This window comes from Triturus cristatus, chromosome 3_1, assembly GCF_964204655.1.
Source record: "Triturus cristatus chromosome 3_1, aTriCri1.1, whole genome shotgun sequence".
In the NCBI taxonomy this organism is placed as follows: domain Eukaryota; kingdom Metazoa; phylum Chordata; class Amphibia; order Caudata; family Salamandridae; genus Triturus; species Triturus cristatus.
Genome location: NC_140583.1, coordinates 278011295 through 278031352, shown reverse-complemented (window position 1 = coordinate 278031352; position 20058 = coordinate 278011295). Strand labels below are relative to the sequence as shown.

The window sequence follows — 20058 nt, the reverse complement described above, 5'->3', positions numbered from 1 at the left end:
AATCAAGGCAGAGAATTGCTCAAAGCAGCATATTGCCACAAGCAACACTTCATCATGTTTTAATCGCTGCAGAAGACAAGAACCAGGGCAAAGACTAGAAAAGACTTACTCCTATCTCAAGGTTTGCCATTGTATGTAAATATGGCACATTGAGCTCTCTGCGCTGTCACGTACACCGTGGATCCCGCTCAAAAGTCCATGCTTACCTACACCATATTTGGAAGTTTCATCTTCGTTAATATCTTAATAGAGAACCGAAAATCTGTCCTTCTCTAAACTACAAGCTCCTGGAAACGTGCAGAATTCAATGTTTTATCTTCTTTGCGATAAAGGATCATGTACCATTAGGTATTAACTAAACATGACATATCGTAAACACTGTATCTTTATATATTCTTACAATAGCGCCCTACTCATGAATAGACTACATGGTTCAAGGTAAAGCATAATTCGCATAGGAAATAATATGTATAGGAAATTATTTTTTTTGATTTGCCTTTATTTCTGTCCATAAAAAGACAATCCTCAAGAATTGTGGCAGCAAACATTTGAGAAGGACCTGGGGAGGGTGGAGTTAGAGATTGAACACTAATTGAGTGGTCATAACTTGTATTATTGTTCAGTCACATTGTGGCTGTATTATCCGCTAGTTTAGAAAAAAAGAGTTTAACACGCTTCACAGGTATTCAACGATTATTTTATTCTCACTTTTGAATATCCCATTGTCATGTGATATCAGTGATGCCACTTGTCACCTCATGTGTAATATAACAAATGCATAGTGAGGATTTAAGCTTGGATAGGCTCCTTGTTGGTAGTTTTTCGAACGTTGTGTGTTTAGCTTGAAACCAGTTCACTGTTAATGTGACTTTCAGTGTTTTTTAATATTATATTCTGAAATCTGTGACAAGGCTTCTATCGTCTTTCGAGTAGCTGTTAATATATTCAGTAATTTATACAGCCCTTTTACCTACTAAGCACAGCGTTACATTTATTAAAGCTATTTTTCAAATAATTTGAAACCAAAATACACTAGAAAAGCAATAGAGGATTGGCTGTTAAGCTGAGCAAGATTCGTTTTTTGTCTTTCTAATTTTCCTTTTAGCTATTTGCATGATGCATTCATGCCTTTGTCTCAAAGTTACTTATATCCACATTGAAAGTGTACATATGAATATAATCAGAAAAAGGTTTTCTTAAAACGGGACATTTGTAGGGAACGATGTCAGAAAGGACTTCTAGAATCTCTCATGGGTGTTATAGATTGAGGGGCAGAGAGAAAGCGTTCTCTTAACCAGAGCCACCCGCCCGGTTTGGACATCCGCGTCAAAGGACTAAACTTTGGCTGTTGTTTTCCGAATGAATCATTAGACTGCTGCTGCCAGGTTCATTCCACTAATACCTGCTTCCTCAGGGCGGACACGACACTCACCGCTGGCTGATGTGCAATATCATTCGCATATGCAACTCATTACATATTATCAGACCCACCATTAACTATATATTAGACACAGGTAACATGAGAAAAGCCTTGGGAAAAACATAAGGCCTTGGTGCTAAAGTGAAACATGTGTAGCTACACAGTGGATTATGTGAGAACATGATTATCACAAGTAAATGTGGATATTCATTAAAAAAGGTATCAAAATGATATCTATTGGTGGAGGCACCATAATTGTAATATATATGTGGTTCTACACTAACTCATTATTTACGTGTATGGTTTGCCACAACAATAGACATGCTATTGCTATGCTTTTTTAGAAACATGGACTTGCTGTGGTCATGCTCTCTCAGGTCCATGTATACCCTTGGAGAACTGTGGAGGTGCACTGACCACGCACATTCAAACTATGGCAATACAGTGGCGAGTATTTCTCAAAACCATGGAAATGTAGTCAGAATGTGCTCATCCTTTGGTGGATGGGCGGTGCACGGGCTCTGGCAGAACCGTACAAAAGGTGTTGGCATTTTGTCTAAATAATAGCAATGTTGTTGACATATTGTGGAATCATGAAGATTCTTTTGACACGCGCTGTTGGAAAGATGAATATGCAATGGTAATTTTTGTTGCGTTAGAGATGTTGTTAGCTCGCTCAGTCAGAACCATGGAGATGCTCTGGCCATGCTACTAGTACCGTGTGCGTCTTCTCGACATGTATTAAACCATTTTGATGATATAAACATGCTGTTAGAGCTGAAGGAGAAGTTTCTTAGCATCAGAACCATGGTGATTCATAATTCTGAAGGTACTGCCAGTATGACCACATGGAAATGCAGCAAGCCATATTTACATTTTTTATTTAGTTTTAAAGATTTATATAGCGCGAAAATTACCCCTGGGGAAATCGGAGTGCTTTACAATTTGGCAATCATGAAAGGTACAGGAAGTAGTAACAGTAAACCAACAGATTAGCATACAATCATAACAGTCAAATATAAACAAGCGTCTCCTAGAGTGTCTGGAAGGCGGGCTATCAAGGCCAGAAATGTCTTCATCAGTATCGCTTTAACTTCCATTTTGGAGGAAGCAGTCGAATGATTCAGTCTGATTTCGGGGGGCAGAGAATTCCAGATTCTCGGTGCAAAACCCGGGAATACTTGATTGTAAATTTTCTTTATTTGGAATTTCTGCGGCTTGAGCAGGAAGGTGCTGGCACCACTAGAGGATCTAGAGCCACCAGAGAGCTCAAGTATTTGTTCTAGGTAAATCAGGGTGTTGAACTGTAAAGCTTTGTTGTGTCATGCATGCAATTTTTAGTTGTATTCTTGCTTCATACGGGAGCCAATTTTTTGATTTCTGCTCAAGCGTGATATGATTGTTTTGTATAGAAACTGTGAAGAAACTTGCAGCAGAATTGAGAGAGGCCCTTAGTGGAGCTGTGTTAGATATGGGAAGGCAGCAGAGGGTTGAGCTTCCATAATTTAGCTTAGAGATCACTAGGGCTTGCACCGCAGCCTTGAAGTCTGGTAGAAACCTTGAGATGCTACCATGCTCTTAGCACTGAGGAGATGCTGTAGGCAGGCTGGTAGAAATTGAGATGCCCTCATCGTGTTCTTAGTACTGCAGAGTTGCTGTGGACACACTCTTAGAAACATTGAGATGTCATTGTGTTCTTAGCACTGCAGAGTTGCTGTAGGCAGGCTGATAGAAACATTGAGATGCTATCTTGCTCTTAGCACTGCAGAGATGTAGTTGGTAGACTGATAGATACGTTGAGATGCTTTCGTGTTCTTAGCACTGCAGAGATGTAGTTGACAGGCTGCTAGAAACATTGAGATGTCACCGTGTTCTTAGCACTGCAGAGATGTAGTTGACAGGCTGATAGAAACATAGAGATGTCACCGTGTTCTTAGCACTGCAGAGATGTAGTTGATAAGCTGGTAGAAACGTTGAGATGCTATCGTGTTCTTAGCACTGCAGAGATGCTGCAGGTAGGGCCAGTAGAAACCATGAAATGTCATTGTGTTTGCTACCACTGTGGAGTTGCTGTAGGCAGGCTGGTAGAAACATTGAGATGCCCTCATCGTGTTCTTAGCACAGCAGAGTTGCTGTGGACACACTCTTAGAAACATTGAGATGTCATTGTGTCCTTAGAACTGCAGTGTTGCTGTAGGCAGGCTGGTGGAAACATTGAGATGCAGTCTCAGCACGCTAGAGCTGCTGTGGGACTGCTGGTCTATATTGCATTTCTTATGTATCACTCACACGGCCTTGGCAGTGGGAGCAGCTGTCAAATTCCAGACTCGAATACTGTAACAGTCTCTATACAGCGGCTCCCGCCTTTCAAGTAAACCACCTGAACAGCTAATCCCTTCTCTTGGTTCCTGTTAAGGGATGTCCTGGGTTCTTTGATTTAAAATAAATACAAAAATAATCTGTCTCATTAAATATTCACTCATTCACTCTGTTTTAGCGCTGTTGGCATGTGTTTGGCACAGCTGCCCTGCTCTTAGCATTATGTAGTTGCTGTGTTCACGCTCTTTCACGCTATACTCCTTTCCCTCTCAACATTTATTTTTCCTCTTTCATTCTGCCAGCGCTGATCCAGATCTCAAATCCCCTGACTGTGAAAAGGTGCAATTCATTTCTAATTAAAAGTTATCAAATTGTTATTGGCACCAATTTGTGTCCTGAATTAAATATACCCGGGGATCTCCTTTTGGGTGCAGAGATATCCTCTGAGTAAAAAAACATTGTACGTCTTGTTATTGATTCTGTTAACAATATCCATTTTATAACTGCTAAGAAGCAATATCTGTCATATTGCTGCTGTGTGGCATGCTTCGGCTGTCATTGCTAATTTATCATCTACCGCGCGTTAAATTAATGTAGTTTATTAATTTTTGGTTTTCATGGACAAAATGTGAGTGATAAACCCATATACAGTGAGGGTTACTCAAATTAATTTTTTGCTTTTATTAATAATTGAATTTTTCCGCCACTCAAAAACATAAAGACCTGCTTCCTAGAAATTCTGGGCTTTTCATAATGTTTGTTAAAAATTGGTATATAATATATATATTTTTTTAAATCAAGTGGATGAACCTCACTATGTAAAACTAGCATTGGCAAAGATTATAGACACAATTTTTGTTAGGGGAAATTTGATAATAGTTGTGTGAGTTGCTTCTATGTGCCCTAGAAAGAAAATCCCATAAAAGGTCTACATCTTGGGCTACAATATTATTGAAAGTTGTAGTGAGCCTCTTTGGTGACGGATTGCTTTAGCAGATTTAAGTTGTACCCTCAAATAAGAGTATTATGAAAGAAAAATGACTTGCAAGATAAAGAATCCATTGTAAGTGGTGGAAAGCATATATAGCCAAGCATTGCATAGTAGATACCTATGCCTAACGGCCAGCATTTGCATTGCCTCTTCAAGAAAGCCTATTTGCTTGCAGATCCTTAACACAAAAAGTCAAGAATCCAACATATTAGCTTGGCAGCAAAGTGAAGCAAATGAATATGAAGTGGCACTTAGTGAATAGATCTGGGCCTTAATGCAAGGCTGAGGCATACATACAGGGAGCACTTTCTAACCCTAAATGGCCTAAATAAGCAATAAGCATCTCATCCTGTCAGCAAAAAGAGTACATTAAAGAACTAGGCTGAGAATGGGTTGTGAAGAAAGTTTGTGAAAGCCAACAAATTCATAGGTTTGTGTGCATCAAACAACTATGCATTGCATTTCTGCTGGTAACTTCCAGAAGCTGACCCGGGAGAAGATATACCCACAAGGAACTTTACAACAAAACTAGTGTGTAATTACATGTTTGACAACCAACTTACTAGTGCATATTCACTTTTTGTTAATTGCAAACATTAATTTACCCTCTTAATTCAAGCCATTTGTGCATCTAAATTGAACTTATGCAAGCTCATAGGTTAGTGAATCATGCCTACTGTGCTTGCCCACTACATTGGTCAAGCACCGTTACAGTGATCATGGCCATTATTTAGACTTGCCATTCCGTTGACTAAACAGCTATCTTTTTAGATATGTATTAATTCATGGGATTCTGCGATCCCTGTTTAAAAACCAGCCTCTAATTTCTTTATAATAGACGACTTGTGACGCACCCATTTACCTATTATATGAAATGACGTAGCCACTGAACTGTAATAAGTTATTGCAGTTGAGTTCTGATATCATTATGCCTGCTGAAACAAGTCGGTAGCCGAGGGGAAAGGCAGGTCGGGTTACAGAGTAAAATCAAAGCAGCTGTTTAAAAAACGAAAACAAAACATGTTTTTTTTCCTTCTGCTTTGTTTTTCTAGCTGCACAGTGGCAAGCAGAAAGCTCATATTTATGGTAACATGTTTATTGTTTGTACTACTTCTGTAATTATAGAAAAGTTAGAATCTTTCTGCATATTTATACACATTCCGAGCTACCGGGCCATTTTTTTTGTTAAAAAAACCAAACTGACCTTTGTTAAACTGATATATAATAATATCTTTTTCCAACAAACTGCTTTTTTGGTGTGTTTGATTGAGCACTAGAAATTCTATTTTTATTCTCCATGTTTGCATAAATGCTCTCTTTCATATGAAAGAGCTCTACACTAAGGATTGAAGTGGTTTGGAGAAAAGTTGATTGTTTGACAATATATTATAAGGAATAAAGTACCCCCTGCCGCTAATGATAAGAATATTGCCAGCCACTCAGAATTCCATAACCTTATAAAGGAAATCGGTCTCCAGCCTCATTCTTCTATGGTCATCATACTCCTGAATGACAATATCCTTAGAATATATATACAGCAGGGTGTACTTTCTCCCATTTATAACAATTTAGGTTCTAGAGCTAAGCTAGGGTAATGATTAAGGGCAGTGTAATAGTCAGGAAAACGTAATGGTGTCAGGGTAACGGAGGTGGCCCATGGAAACAGTATGCTTTAACTCTTTCCATTAACCTAAGTCCTAAGTCCAGAACACCCCAAAAGTATTGTTTTCAGTTGGGGGTCAATGCTCTTCTTTGGTAATTGTAGTTAGAATTGATCGATCTAGCACATTTCTACAAAAAAGTTGAAAATGAATTATATAAACACCAAGTTAGCATTTCTACAATTATAGCCAACACTAAAGTGATTATCTCATTTTTTTGTAGTTATCCAATTGAACAGTTCCAAGGAGATGTGGTCCAACATCACCAAGACAAGGCAAGTCACTGAGATAAGAGAAATAGAGCATGTGTGTGTGTTTATGTAGCCACTCATCTGTATCTTTTATTATCATGATAAAACAATCAACGATCTACGTCTTGTTACAGTACATAAAACAGTACATTTATTCTTGGAACGCTGCACATATAACCATACTGAGCTTACCTCCATTGAGGCTTTTTACTGGTTTAGCGCATTTTCCTTAAAAAAATGAAGCATTAACTATACAGGATATTTAGAGCTCGACCCCCTTTCGGAGTGGCCACAAAGACATCACTTACTTGGGAATAAAACTCACCCATAAACTAGAGCACCTCTTCAGGGCAAACTATCCCCCACTATTGCGCCAACTTAAAGCGAACTTTGCCAGATGGCAGACGGCCTATATCTTGTGGATAGGAAGGTTAAACACTATAAAAATGAATGTTCTCCCTCGTTTATTGTACCTCTTCCGGTGACTTCCAATTTTCGGGGACAGGTCACTTTTCTCTGAACTAAAAACAATGGTCACCAGGTTCATTTGGCAGGGACAGCGGGCAAGACTCTCAACCGAATGCTGACGTGGCCGAGGGAGGAGGGAGGGCTGGCCTTACCTGACTTCCTGGGCTATTATAGGGCGGCCCAACTGAGGGTGATCACGGAATGGTCCCTTCAAGAATCGGGAAAGCTCTGTCTCCACATGGACACACAAATAACAGGGAGAACGATCTGGGACCTCTTGTGGAAACACAAACAGCATCGGTCACGCAACGCATACATCAGCACATCCACGGTGACCACCCTTGGGGTCTGGGACGCTCTGAACAAAACCACGCCCCTCACCACCTTTCCTTCCCCATACACGCGTATACACTTCAATCCCGAATTTCCCCTGGCATTGCAGGAAGGGGCATTCGACGCCTGGCGTGAGGGGAATTGCCTTATGCTTTTTCATTTGTTCGAAGATGGGAAATTACTCTCTTTGTCGGAGTGCTCTAGGGAATTTCAGTTCCAACCTGCTGAGGAATTCCACTATTTACAACTTAAACATTGGGCTCAGCAACCGCAGGTTCGGGAGGCCGCTACTAGGGAGTTACTTCCCATTGAGAAATTTGCCCAGTCCGGGGCCTCTTCGAAGGGCACCAGCTCCTTTCTCTACTCCCTTCTGCAGGCGTGAAGCTCCCCACACACCCCGAGACACCCAAGGTTTTGGGATACACTATGAGACACCCCACTCCAGAAGAAACATTGGGCCTCACTCTATAGGGACATTCCCAAGTTTAACCGCTCTATGTTCTTAAGGGAGGCCCACTATAAAATTATGTACGAATGGTATCTCCACCCTCAGAGGCTACACACCATCTTTCCCAAAGCCTCAGACAGATGCTGGAGGGGGTGCGGGCAGCTGGGTGACTTTAGACACATCTGGGGGGACTGTCCCCGTATCAAACTTTTATGCAAAGAGGTTCTCGCTCAAATTAAACAGATATCAGGCTACCCGATTCCAGACACGCTAGAATACACACTGGGGATCCGGGACTCCACACTGAAGCACCAGACACAAGGGGACCGCTCAGTAATGTGGCTCTGCCTGGGGGCGGCCAAGATGACAGTGCCCGCAGCATGGAAGAAATCAGAGGCCCCTTCCCTCTTACAATGGCACGCTAGACTGTGGCGGGCTCTGCCGATGGAGAGAATGGCAGACATTGTAGAAGACTCCAGCAAGGGATTGGACTTTGTGTGGGCCCCCCTGGTAGAATACTTGTCCGTGGGACTGCCCCTGTTCGCTTGCGGACCGAGAATATGAGCGCTTCACCTCTTTCATATCTAGAACTGCCACTAGCACCCACGAGTTGTCGATTGAAAGTCCAAGACAGAGAGGGTCCCCGTCTCCTAGACAGTGACCTCTTGCAGCTACCTGATGGAGATTTTTCTTTTCTTTTTGACCGTGACACCTTAGTTTCTGTTCTCATGTTCCTTTGTTCGGGTGGGAGGAGGGGGAGGCGCATGTTTTCTACTAGAAATCTTAGTAAATCGCCGATTCCTAGTTCACAACCTGTATAAGATCTACTAGCACACTGTACAGTTCGGCTGATATTAAGCTCTGGGGCCTCCTTGGTCTCCATGTTGTTCTTTGCATATTTGTGTACCTTAAAATCTTTTAAAGCAATAAAAAGATATTTGACAAAAAATGAAGCATTCCAATGCACAAATGTGAGTTACAGATATATACATTACTTTCCTTGTGACAAGCAGAACTTTTCAAAAATAGGAAACAAGCCTTTTAATTGGCAGAAATTCCCTGATGTTTGCTAACAGAATGGAAAAATCATTCACTAAAAAAAAAGATGTGGATGCAACATTTTCTAGGGGCGCCATCTAGTTTCTCTCATATTTGGGGACATAAACATAGACAAATGCTTCAATCAATGGATGAAGCAAAGGCGTAGGCGCTTGTATATTCCCCCGTTGCCCTCCTGAAAAATGTGCCAGAGTGTGGCATATAAAGATGTGTCTTGTTCTTTTGTTTATTTTGGGAATCCCATTTGCAAATATCTGGAGCAGAGAATTTTTTTTTAAATTGCACAGAAGCCAGCTTCTGCTTAATACAAAAGTGGACTAGTCTTTAAGCCCGCCCACTTATGCTCCGCCTACTTTCCAGCTTGTCACAGTGGGCCGTGGGATTTAAGCAAACAAAATGTGCTTCACCCCCAGGCCCCTCCTCTGTCTAGGACAGTGGCGGCTGGCATGCATTAAAGGTGGTGGCTCGGCCAACATTCATTTGGCATCAAGATAATTAAAAAAGGCACTTACCTTGCTGACTTGTCACTCAACGTCCTCCTCGCTTGGGTGTTATTGGCTCTTTGTAGTTCAATACCCAGGAAACTGCACTCACTAATCCTTGCATGTCTCTCAGCATGAGATACACGCCAGGATTGGAGGGAACAGGTTGCTGAAAAATAGAATGGTAATAAATGAACTTTATTACAATTTTATTTTTTAGCTGCTCTGTGGTATTTGTTTTAAGGGTGGGACGGTCCTCCGCTCTCAGGAGAAGCCTCTCCTGACCTAGGTCCAAGGAGGTTTGAAAATGACCAAGCTTTTCCCAAGGGCCAGAATGCAACATTGAAATCCTCCCCAAACTTAGAGATTGGACTGAGAGGGATGTGCCTGCATGCAGTCCCCTACTCCATAGCCATTTGCAAGATCCAGGGAGTATCAGTGGTCCTCTACCCCACAAGGCAATCCGACACTGCATTGCCCAAGGGCCTGCTACTATGATACCCAACTCAGAATTGTAAGCAAGACACAGGGGTGTGCAAACTTGTGAAGCTTGGCTCTTCACAACTTTGTACACTTTTTTAATCAGTGCTTCGAAAGTGTGATGGTGTTTTGTGAAAAAGCAGCAAATAAGAGGGCTAACTTAGTGAGAGTGTGAATATTCTCGCTTCTGATAAGTGGAGCTAGGACTCCGCTGCTAGCCGTTGACGTACCAGTGTCTGGCAAGCTGCCTACATCCGAAAGCCCAGAGCCTGAGGTCCCGAAGAGGACTTCAGGTCTTCGTCTATGTGCTTTCCCCGAGACTGAGACTGGCTTCCCTGAATAGCAGTGGGTGAACAGATCATGAAGAGTAAAGGTTCTCGAATTTCGCAGGATTATAAAGATAGAGTTTTTAATTTGTATGGGGCATCAAAGTAGTAACCAGCTACTCCTATCTTCCTTCTCTTAGTTGTGCCTGCATAAGGAGGAGGGCCTATACAGGCGAAGGCTTCCTCTTTTGACGCTGCAGGGGTATGGCATCCCTGCAATAGACATTTTAAAAAACAAGAAGTCCACGGGCATGTTAGGGATCCCACTCAATCTTGCTTGCCGTGCCCCACAGAACTAAAAAATTACAAACAGTGATGGCATGGTTGACAGCTATGTCTTGCCACCAAGTGACAGGTACATATGGCCCAGGTGAAGCCTCTAGTGGGTCATGATGTGCCTCCTCTCCCTCAAGAATGAGTAGAAATGCATAATACATTCTGCACATCGGCATATATGGTTTATGCCTTTCTGTTTTTTAAGTATCTTTTTTTTAAAAAAAAGGATTTAACTAAAACTAGGATTCAAGCTGTTAGTATTGTGCTGCAAGATGAAATCATAGGCGATGGTCCCACAATGGTGAAGTGGGGATGATATCTGGGCAAATGCCCTAAACCAACCCCATGCTGCATTCCATCCTAGCATCGGCACAGCGAAGTAGCCTGAGACCACTAAACTTGAATTTGAGAATTAAACATTCCAGGACAGTATTTATTTTCCGAAATACACATAAGCAAAAGTTCTTGATATTGACACACTTCAAACTATTTATATCATGTAAATTGAACATCCATATCAATGCAAGGCTAGACAAACATTTTCCTAGCTGAAAGTTCGCAACATCATGTTTAACCACCAGGCTGGCTCTTCAAGCACCATCCCCATGAGAATTTGACCTGGGCCCCCAAACTCTCTCTAGAGGCCCCTGCGTAGTACCTGAGGGCCAACCAGTAAATTTGAGCCTAAACGTTGCCAGTGCAACCCTAAATGGGATCCCCATGCACTCTTTGGAAGATGGGCCTGGATGATTGGGCCATATCTTGGTCTCCCGAGTGCCCTCAGGCATTTCTAAAGGAGCACCCATGGAGAGCCAGTGGATAGTCAGTGCTTAATTAAAGTTGGTGGTTGTAGGCGAGGCCAACAGGTCACTCATTTTTGGGAAACCAGAAGTTATTTTTCCTCATCAAATTTTGACCCAGAGCAAGAGAAAGAAAAAAACAGAAGTGAGAAAGGAGGAGGAAGAGAAATATGGAAAAATGGTGACAAAGAGAGTAAGTAAATTGGAAAAAGAGCCTACAAGAGCAAGATAAAGAGGCAGGCAGTGTCTGGTGGTGGATTGAAGAGACGCAAGGTGCAATGACAACGATGCCACCGTTGCATTCCTCGCCCTGACCGTTGTGAGTGCTGGCATCAGACTGCGGAGCGAAGCTTTGGGTCTGGTACTTATTCTTTAACAACCTAAGCACTGGGGATAGTCGCTGTGTCCCTCCTACCCTCTTGCACAGCACTGCTCCACTACCCCTCTGTGGGGAAATCATTTGAGCCGAATAGTACACTTGCAGGGGCTTTAATCCTTCTTCATCAGTTTGTCTGTTCAAATGTCATTCACATGTTGCTTCTGCCTTCCACAGCTTACAGTATGGGGTACTGGTCAGACCACATTGCTTGAGTTCGCAAAACAATAAATGCAGAATTTGCATGCTTGCCAATGCAAAATCTATTGTTTTTGCCAGTGCTTATTTAAACTTGCTTATTCTCAGGTCCGGATGCGATTTAAACGCGCGAATGTAAAATCCAGGCTTGTCTACCAGTTGAGTAAATGCGATCACAACTGCACATGATGCTTGCATACAGTGTGCATGCACTTTACACACATACACTGACACTGCTCAGTTGTCGCTTCAGCACAGCGAAACACCAGCCCCAAGTTAAATCGAGTTTGTCTTTGAGCAGGGGCAGCCGCCTTTCTCTCCGCAGGGGAATCGATGCGATCTGATTCTCTCCTGGATCGCACTGACACAGCTTTTCAGTCCCCGCTCGCCCCATACATTTTTAAAGAGCTCCTGCTGCCGCAGGAAAAATATTTAGAGCGAAAGATATTTAATCGCAGTTTAGGTTATGAGTTTTTATAACCAAATTTCTGCTATTACTTTCCGTGAAGGCGGCAGGCTCGTAGCCTCCTGGGGATTCACATACGGAGGGCGGCTGCGGAGTCTGGAGTGAACGAATCTGCTACCAAAGGTGTCCAGAAATGCAGTCTGTATTGAAAACCACCCAACACGTCTAGCTGTTCCTTTGTGTATCTTCCGCTCAAGCTCAAGAAGGGGTAAAGATGTACAACCAGCAGGCCATTCCAGGCGGTGAAACCTTTGACAGCACGTGTAAAGCCATCCTCGTCTCTCCTCGTGTGGGTTGAGTAAATCAAGCTGACAGAGTAAGCTTCTCCCCAAAGAAGATGGACATGTACAATCAAATACGCAAGCGACAGAACACAGAAGGGTGACAATGAACTTAAAATAAGAAAGGAATTTGCTTACGATAAAAACATAAGTAAAAAAGAAATAGCAACCATGTTGCCTAAATGTCTTCCTGCCACCTAATAAACTCAATTTCCCCTTGGAAATATAAAATGGGAGGCAGAGCTTGGAGCGCTCTAAGTTGGCCGCTCCCCGTGCTTCCTCCGCGCCCTGTTGGGTTCCTGCATCGTCTGCCCGGCGCTGGGGGCTCCATACCTTAGCACCGGCCAAGACTGCCGCGTAGAAGGGGCCTACGTTCCATTGACTTTCCACGCTTCCTGTCCTTGGGGTATGGAACCTGCCAGCCTCCCATGGTAGCCACTTTTGTGTCTTGGAGCCACTTCTTATTACCCACTGTTGATGTGGGCATCATGTAGTGCGCCCTAGCCATCATTTGTGCCAGAAGAGTTGCCACCCTGGCCTGAGGTAGCCTGCTTAGCCAGTGCTTGTTCCCTCTGCTCCTGGAGAGTCTTGACCTCTGCCCATCTATCCCCCTCACCTCAGGAAGATCCCCTTGTGATGTTATGTCACTTCTATGTGGGGGACCTGTTGCCCCCTCTCCTGTCATCTGTCTGCCTGGTGACCCGTGGTGGTGCCCGAACCCTGATACTCTTGTGCTAGAGTGGCACCTAACCCTCCTCCTGCATGTCGTTCCATCAGCAACCGGCACGCCAACTGCTCTTCTCAGAAGCGGCCAAATGCTTCCAAATCTTCGAAAGCGGCACCTCCTGTGGTATAGAAACCTTGAGAGGCAGACATGGAGGTACTACTCAAAGAGATCTCGTCTATTGGATCTTACTTCACAGCAATGGACACTAAAATGTCCGGCTTCACTCCGGAGGCTACGTCAATCCACCAAGACACATAGTCGATCCACACACAGCTGGATAGGGTGGGCAATTGGCTGTATACTGTGGACGCTCAGCATGACTATCTTCCTGATTGGACATAGAGCTCCTGCACAGTAAAGTGACCGATTTGGAAGACAGAGCATGGAGGGATAATTTTCAGATGTATGAGGTCCCCAACGGCATAATCATTTCCCGCCAAGCTCCAAACACAAACACCCCTCGTCCGATTAGCGTCTGTGCAATGCGCCTTGAACATACGTGGGTGAATCTACAGGTAGCTAAAACAGTGCTAGGACGATAGGATCTTATTCACAATGGATTATGCAGCAGCGATGAATGTCTAATTGAAGAAGTTCTTGGCGCTTTGTCCCAGGATGTGCCTGAGACTTAAAATATGGACAATTAGACCTGACAAGGATGAAGGTGACATATGAGGGAATTCTCTGACCCCAGCAACCTGGAAGCATTCCTGGACTCATTGGATGACTTCTACATAGAAACGGCCATGCCAGCCTCCAGGGATGGTACCGTCCAAGCTGAGTTGTTCACTTCCTGGAAACAGAAGATAATCGGTCGGACAGGGCTGAACTTATCGGGTAATGGAGGCATTTCACAAGGACGGAGACAAATCACACTCCCCGGTGAAACAGCCAGCTGATACTAGTGGAGAAAACATGGAAACCTGATGGTATCCTTTTGTCTGTTTGTTTTACTTATATCTCTATTGTATACATTGTTTCGTCTCATATGCTTGATTAAGATTGATTGCTCACAACATCAGGGTGGTGGGATTGCCTTCCCATCCCTTCTCCTGGGATCGCACACCCTCTAGGTGAGCTTATTCCGTCATTTCTTTCCCCCCCCCCTCCTGCCTATATGTCATCTCTGTCCACTCTCCCTTACTCTAGCTCTTATACCTGCGGGAGAAAGAGGCCCCCACTACCTTCACTCCTTGGGGACCATGCTGGGTGCCAGGGAGAGTGCCTCAGTGGCCTCTCCTGCACTCCTACCCCCTTATGGGCCCCCTCGTGGCATTCTGCATAATTCCCAGATCCCTGTGACCAGGCTACATACCCCTCCCACCACACCTCATCCTCTTCCCTTCCACTTGTTATCACCTTAAGAAATACCCCCACTAACCTCTGCCTGGAGGGCGGGACGGGTGTCGACCTGGTCCGCAAGGCACAGCTTCAGGCCCACGGCAGAAAGCAGTTAGGTCCATCATGCGCCCCTAGGTTACAGTTTTTCCCCTACCAACCCCTTCCCCCATACCCCCCTCCAACCTCTCCCTGCTTTTCTATTCCATTGGCCTCATTCAAATAAGCCCTTGGTGGAGGTACGCCATCATCTGTGACTCTTGACTTCCTCGCCATGTCTGCAACCGTGATGATTGTGCTTCTGAACTTCAGTGATCTAAACCCCTACATCAAGTGCAATAAAATACTGCACTAACTACGCACCAAGCAGACAGACATAGCCCTGTTACAGGAGACTCGACTTTACTCTGAGGAATCCACTAAGCTGGGGTGCAACTGAGTAGGCAAAGTTGCCAGTTGTAGCAGCTCGAGTAATAATACTGAGCATACTTCCACTCCAACAGGGTGCTCCAAGGAGTGAGGAGTAGCAATACTTACACTGGCTTTCCAGGTTCTCTGGACATGGATGGATGAGGAGGGCAAGTGGGTGTTTGTGAAGTTGCTAATACTACAACGTTCTGTCATTGTGGGATCCATCTATGACCCTGTTCCCGACAAAACTCACCTCCTTGCTCGCCTGTCACAGCTCCTACTGAAGTTTGGGAGGATACCGGTTTTGCTTGGAGGTGGATGGAACTTAGTCCCAGACCCGACTCTAGACCGGTCTTGACAGATAGACACTCAGCATGGATTGGACACAGCTTTGCTCAGTGACCCTCTCATAAACCAGGCCCTTTTTGCTGTATGGCGCTTACTCCACCCATCTGAGAGTGACTATACCTTCCTCTCATGCTCTCATGGGACTCAGTCCTGTATCGACTACTTCTTGCTGCAGGGGACCTTACTCCCCCAAGTGGTATGATGTGATATACTAGAGGTGGCCATAACTCACCTTTGCCTGGTCTGCCTTGGTTTGGACTCGGGCACCCACCCCGATCTGGTGGGGAATGAGAGCATTCTTGTACTGAGACCCGAAAAGTAAGGAACTACTCTGCCGGCATCTCTGTACTTATTTTACAGACCATGAGGGCCCAATGACTCCAAGAGAGTTCTCTGGGAACATTGTAAAGCGATACTTAGGCGACGGATGATTTGGGATTTAGTGCCAGCTAAGCACAAGACTTGCTCGGATGTCGCCTCTCTGCAAAGAGAGGTGCGCACCCTCAAGGCCTGCAATACGGCGACCCATATCTATGCCTGTCCTGAGAGCACAATTAGACCACGCAAAGAGCCAACTGACTTACCTTCGTTACTATGGCAGCCGAGCAGGTGCTGATTTCCACCCATTTGCAGAGCTCTGCGGAATCTCACAGAGTTTTCTTGTAACTCTGCAGAATTCCGCGGAGTGAAACCCCTAATATAATATGAACTGGGTACTGCGTGGGCTCGGCTGTTTGGGCATCTGATTCAATACAGGCCTTGACACATATGGCTGGATGACAACCTTCTTCCCTGTTGGACGCACCTGACAACTTTTTCTGAAATGGTCTCACATTAATTTGTCCCTCTTGCGGAGAGTACAAATTATATAAAGGATCACAGCCCACTGGTTTCACTACATTTTTTGCATGCTACCCCTTCAGGGGCCTAAAACTCTGATAGCATGAATTCAAGCTGACATACGGTCCTACATCTGGATCAGGCATTAACTGTGCATCCGACCCTCCTGACTCTGGGCCAACACATCAGCTGTGGCCTCAGGCTTCCCCATCTTGCCTCCCTAATTCTGGCTTTCTTTCTCTCCCTGGTCGCGCCCACCTACTCTCCGATAGAGAGACCCCGATTTGGGCTCATCTGAATGCAGCCTTCTCTCACTGGGGACCGCACTACTACTCCCATACCTCTCAGCCAGGGGCCTGAGAGTGGCCTCCAACCCGATATTGTCAGTAACGGTGTGGGAATGGCAGGAGGCACACTGGCTGCTGGGAATATCCCCCTACCTACATCAAAACGCTCCCCTCTGACATAACCCTGCCCTCCACGTTGGCCATCACCTGTTCCATTAGATGACCTGGTAAAACCATGGCATCCAGTGTCTCGGCCAAGTCTTGGCAGCCAGTGAACTCAAACACTTGCCCAAACACAAACGGAATTTGAGGTTCGCCCAGAGGACCTCTGACTCTACCATCTACTGGCTCAATTGCTTCCAACTGCTGGAACGTCCTCTGTGTCCTATACTACAATACCACCAGGTCTTCTCCAGCTACAAAAGCTTAGGGTCCAGTCTTCATGCAGGAAAGCACTTCCTTCCATCTCTCTTGGCTACTAGACTCCTCTGCCAGCCTCTTTCAGGCAAAGAGTACTCCTCAAAAGACTGGGTGTCGCTCCTTTTAGATCATGATAGGGCCCTAAGAGAATACTGTCTGAAATTTCTCCACTTTGAAATCCTGCATGAATGGTACTGGACTCCTGGGAAACTCTACAGGGTGCGCCTCCTACCGTACAATAAGTGCTGGCAGTGCGATACAGCCCGCTGTGATGTATACTACGTTTTTTGGACCTGTCTAGCCATTGCCCCCTACTGAACGCTTCTTTGGGCTCACTTGTGGCGACCTAGCACCCTTCAGATCTCCCCATCGCATATGCTTCCTTCACTACTTTTCTCAACTGCCTGACATGACTTCCCACGACCGCAGTTGCCACTCCGCTTGCCACAGCTAAACTTTGTATTCTCCGCCATTGGTGACAGCCCAATCTCCCCTCACAAACCAAACGGCTTGTTGAATGACCAAAATGAGTGACCAGTCCCATATATTGGAACCCATCTGGGGCCCCTTCATGGCAGAAATGGCGACTTTTCCCACTTGAGCTCCCTACCTGGCATTAGACATAAAGCTTAGGCCTGCAACCCGACCGTACAACACTGCAGACCATGAGACAATCCACTGATTTTGGTTACCACACATGCCATTATCATTGTTTGGAAGTGTACATATTATGATATGTTTAGGGTGACCAACTGGCATGGGTGCAAATTCAGGATGGTGAGTGTAAAAATTCAGGACAAAGGGTCAAAATCCAGGACAAAAATTCAGGACAGGGGGTCAAAATCTATCTATCCGCACACTCATCCATCCACTCTTCCACTTATCCATCCATTCACTCATCCATTTAGCCTTTTACCCTTTCACCCATACAGCCACTGTTTCCCTTACTCACCCATCCACCCAGCCACTCATCCTTCCACACATTCACCCTTTCAGTCATCCACACATCCACTCTCCCTTTCTTTTTCCATCGACCCTTTCACTTAGCCATCCATCCTTCCATCCATCCATCGACCCAACCATCCATCTACTCATTCACTCATGAATCCATCCATTGACCCTATCACTCATCCATCCTTTCAATCATCCATTAATCTTTTCTCCCATTCATCCACCCTTTCACTCCTTCACTCGTCTATCCAACCTTTTGCCCATGTATCCTCCCTTTCACTCACTCATCCATCCTTACATCCACCCTTTGACTCTTCTGCCCATCCATCCACCCTTTCACTTATCAATTAATCAATCCATGCATCCATCATTTCACTCATCCATCTACTCATCCTTTCTCTCATTATCCATCCATTCACCCTTTCATTCATCCATTTAACCTTTCACTAATCCATCCATCCAACCATCCACCCATCCCTTCACTTACTCCCTCACCCACCTTTTCACATTAATTATGAGCTGAGCCTTCGTTTGCAGAGTTGCAGACAGAAGAGACCCATCAGGAACTCACCCCTCCCTGTAGTTCCTAAAGCAAAGGGAGGGATTGAAGATGCCCCTGCACTTAATCAGAAACCTTGGAAGTCATGAGTCATGCATGATGCACAGTGCCAGGACTTGAGGTGACTGTGTCATGGTGTTGTTTCCAGGGCTTTAAGTGGGATGACAAAACTAGGAGGGTCTCTCCATAGGGGGTGTTCGATGTAATTAAGGGCATAGCTTAAAACACCTAAGCTAAAAATCTGTGCTTAGCATAGTGTGCCGCCCGACTGGTATTTTGCTGCTTCTGTCATTGCATTCAGATATAAAATACAGAAAGTAATGTTACACCTACAACGTGGTATCACAAACTCTCTTACTGTGTTCTGTGATCCACTGAGGAACTTCGTACTTATTTCTTGTTTTACACCTACAACAAGCCAGAACTATAGGCTTTGTCAATGGTTGTTAGTTGCATAAAATAAAAAAGAAGCACCCATGGCTTCGTTAAATATAATATTGAAAATGTGTCAGTTCTAAAATGATGAGACTGTGAACGAACTGTAGTGTAGTTCCTATTTCCCTTACAGGCTCTGCGCATTGGAATAATATACACTATAGTTTTTGCATAGGACTAAGGTCAGTATGCCTCGATCGTGTACATTAAACTTAATAACTTGTGTACCAGCTAACTCTGAGGTCACTAGAAACTTCTCGAATAAACAAGAAGGAAGTAGTTTCTGACAACCGCATAAACATGACAACTTTGTTTCCCTTAGAATCGGAACGTGTCTCAGAATCGTGGAAACAATAGATAACAGTTTCACTCAGTCAATCGTGCATGCTTAGTTTCTTCAGAGTTTCACAGAAATAGATAGAAGGGCGTTTCAATAACAGGATTTATTGAACAGTCTTGTTTCTCGTGTAAGACATATGAGCTGTTACAATCATTAGACAGTATGCAAGATATAATACGCACAGCGTAAGCAGTAAGAAGAAATAATACTGCAATAGCAATGTCTTTTAGCTATGACATATATTCATATATACATACATAAATAACACAGGCTAAAAAGTGAATACTCGTCTGATGCTTCTAAATAGTTCTACCCCAGTGTACCTAAGTGTAGTACAAGGTAAGAAGTAGGTGCTGTTTTCTATAGTATGGTATATACTAAGTTTATATGCCAAGAGTCCCTCTAGGTTTTAGTCAGCTCCATACCTTAGAATGAGAGAGGTGGGAATCTCTTTCCGAATCTCAAACTCCAACACCCCGCGAAAGGAGTCAGAACAGTGGAAGCTGGATTCTCTGCGAGCAGGGATGACAGCGTCTGGTCAGTGCGTCAGGCGGGGACTCAAATTCCTTCCGAACTTGCCGTGGCGAGCCGTATCGAGCTGAGCATTGCCGAGCCGTGGTTTGCCATGGTAAGGGAAGGTATATTTATACCTGGAAGGTACTTAGGAATGCTAGCATTGACGTAAATTCGGGCAGAGGAAGACATCATGAATGAACCCCTAAGGAATAGTAGTTCATTCATAATAGATGAGTTATTGGAGAAATCAA

General features: G+C 44.3%; 1 protein-coding gene across 1 annotated transcript in view; it reads left to right on the top strand.

The window, feature by feature from the left end:
- CCDC33 (coiled-coil domain containing 33) overlaps positions 1-20058 on the top strand; it is a 1193032-nt gene that overhangs the window by 894523 nt on the left and 278451 nt on the right. Inside the window, exon 15 of the mRNA XM_085643888.1 lies at positions 6615-6666. Within this exon, the coding sequence (XP_085500014.1) occupies positions 6615-6666 (52 nt within the window). The remainder of the gene's footprint in view (positions 1-6614; positions 6667-20058) is intronic.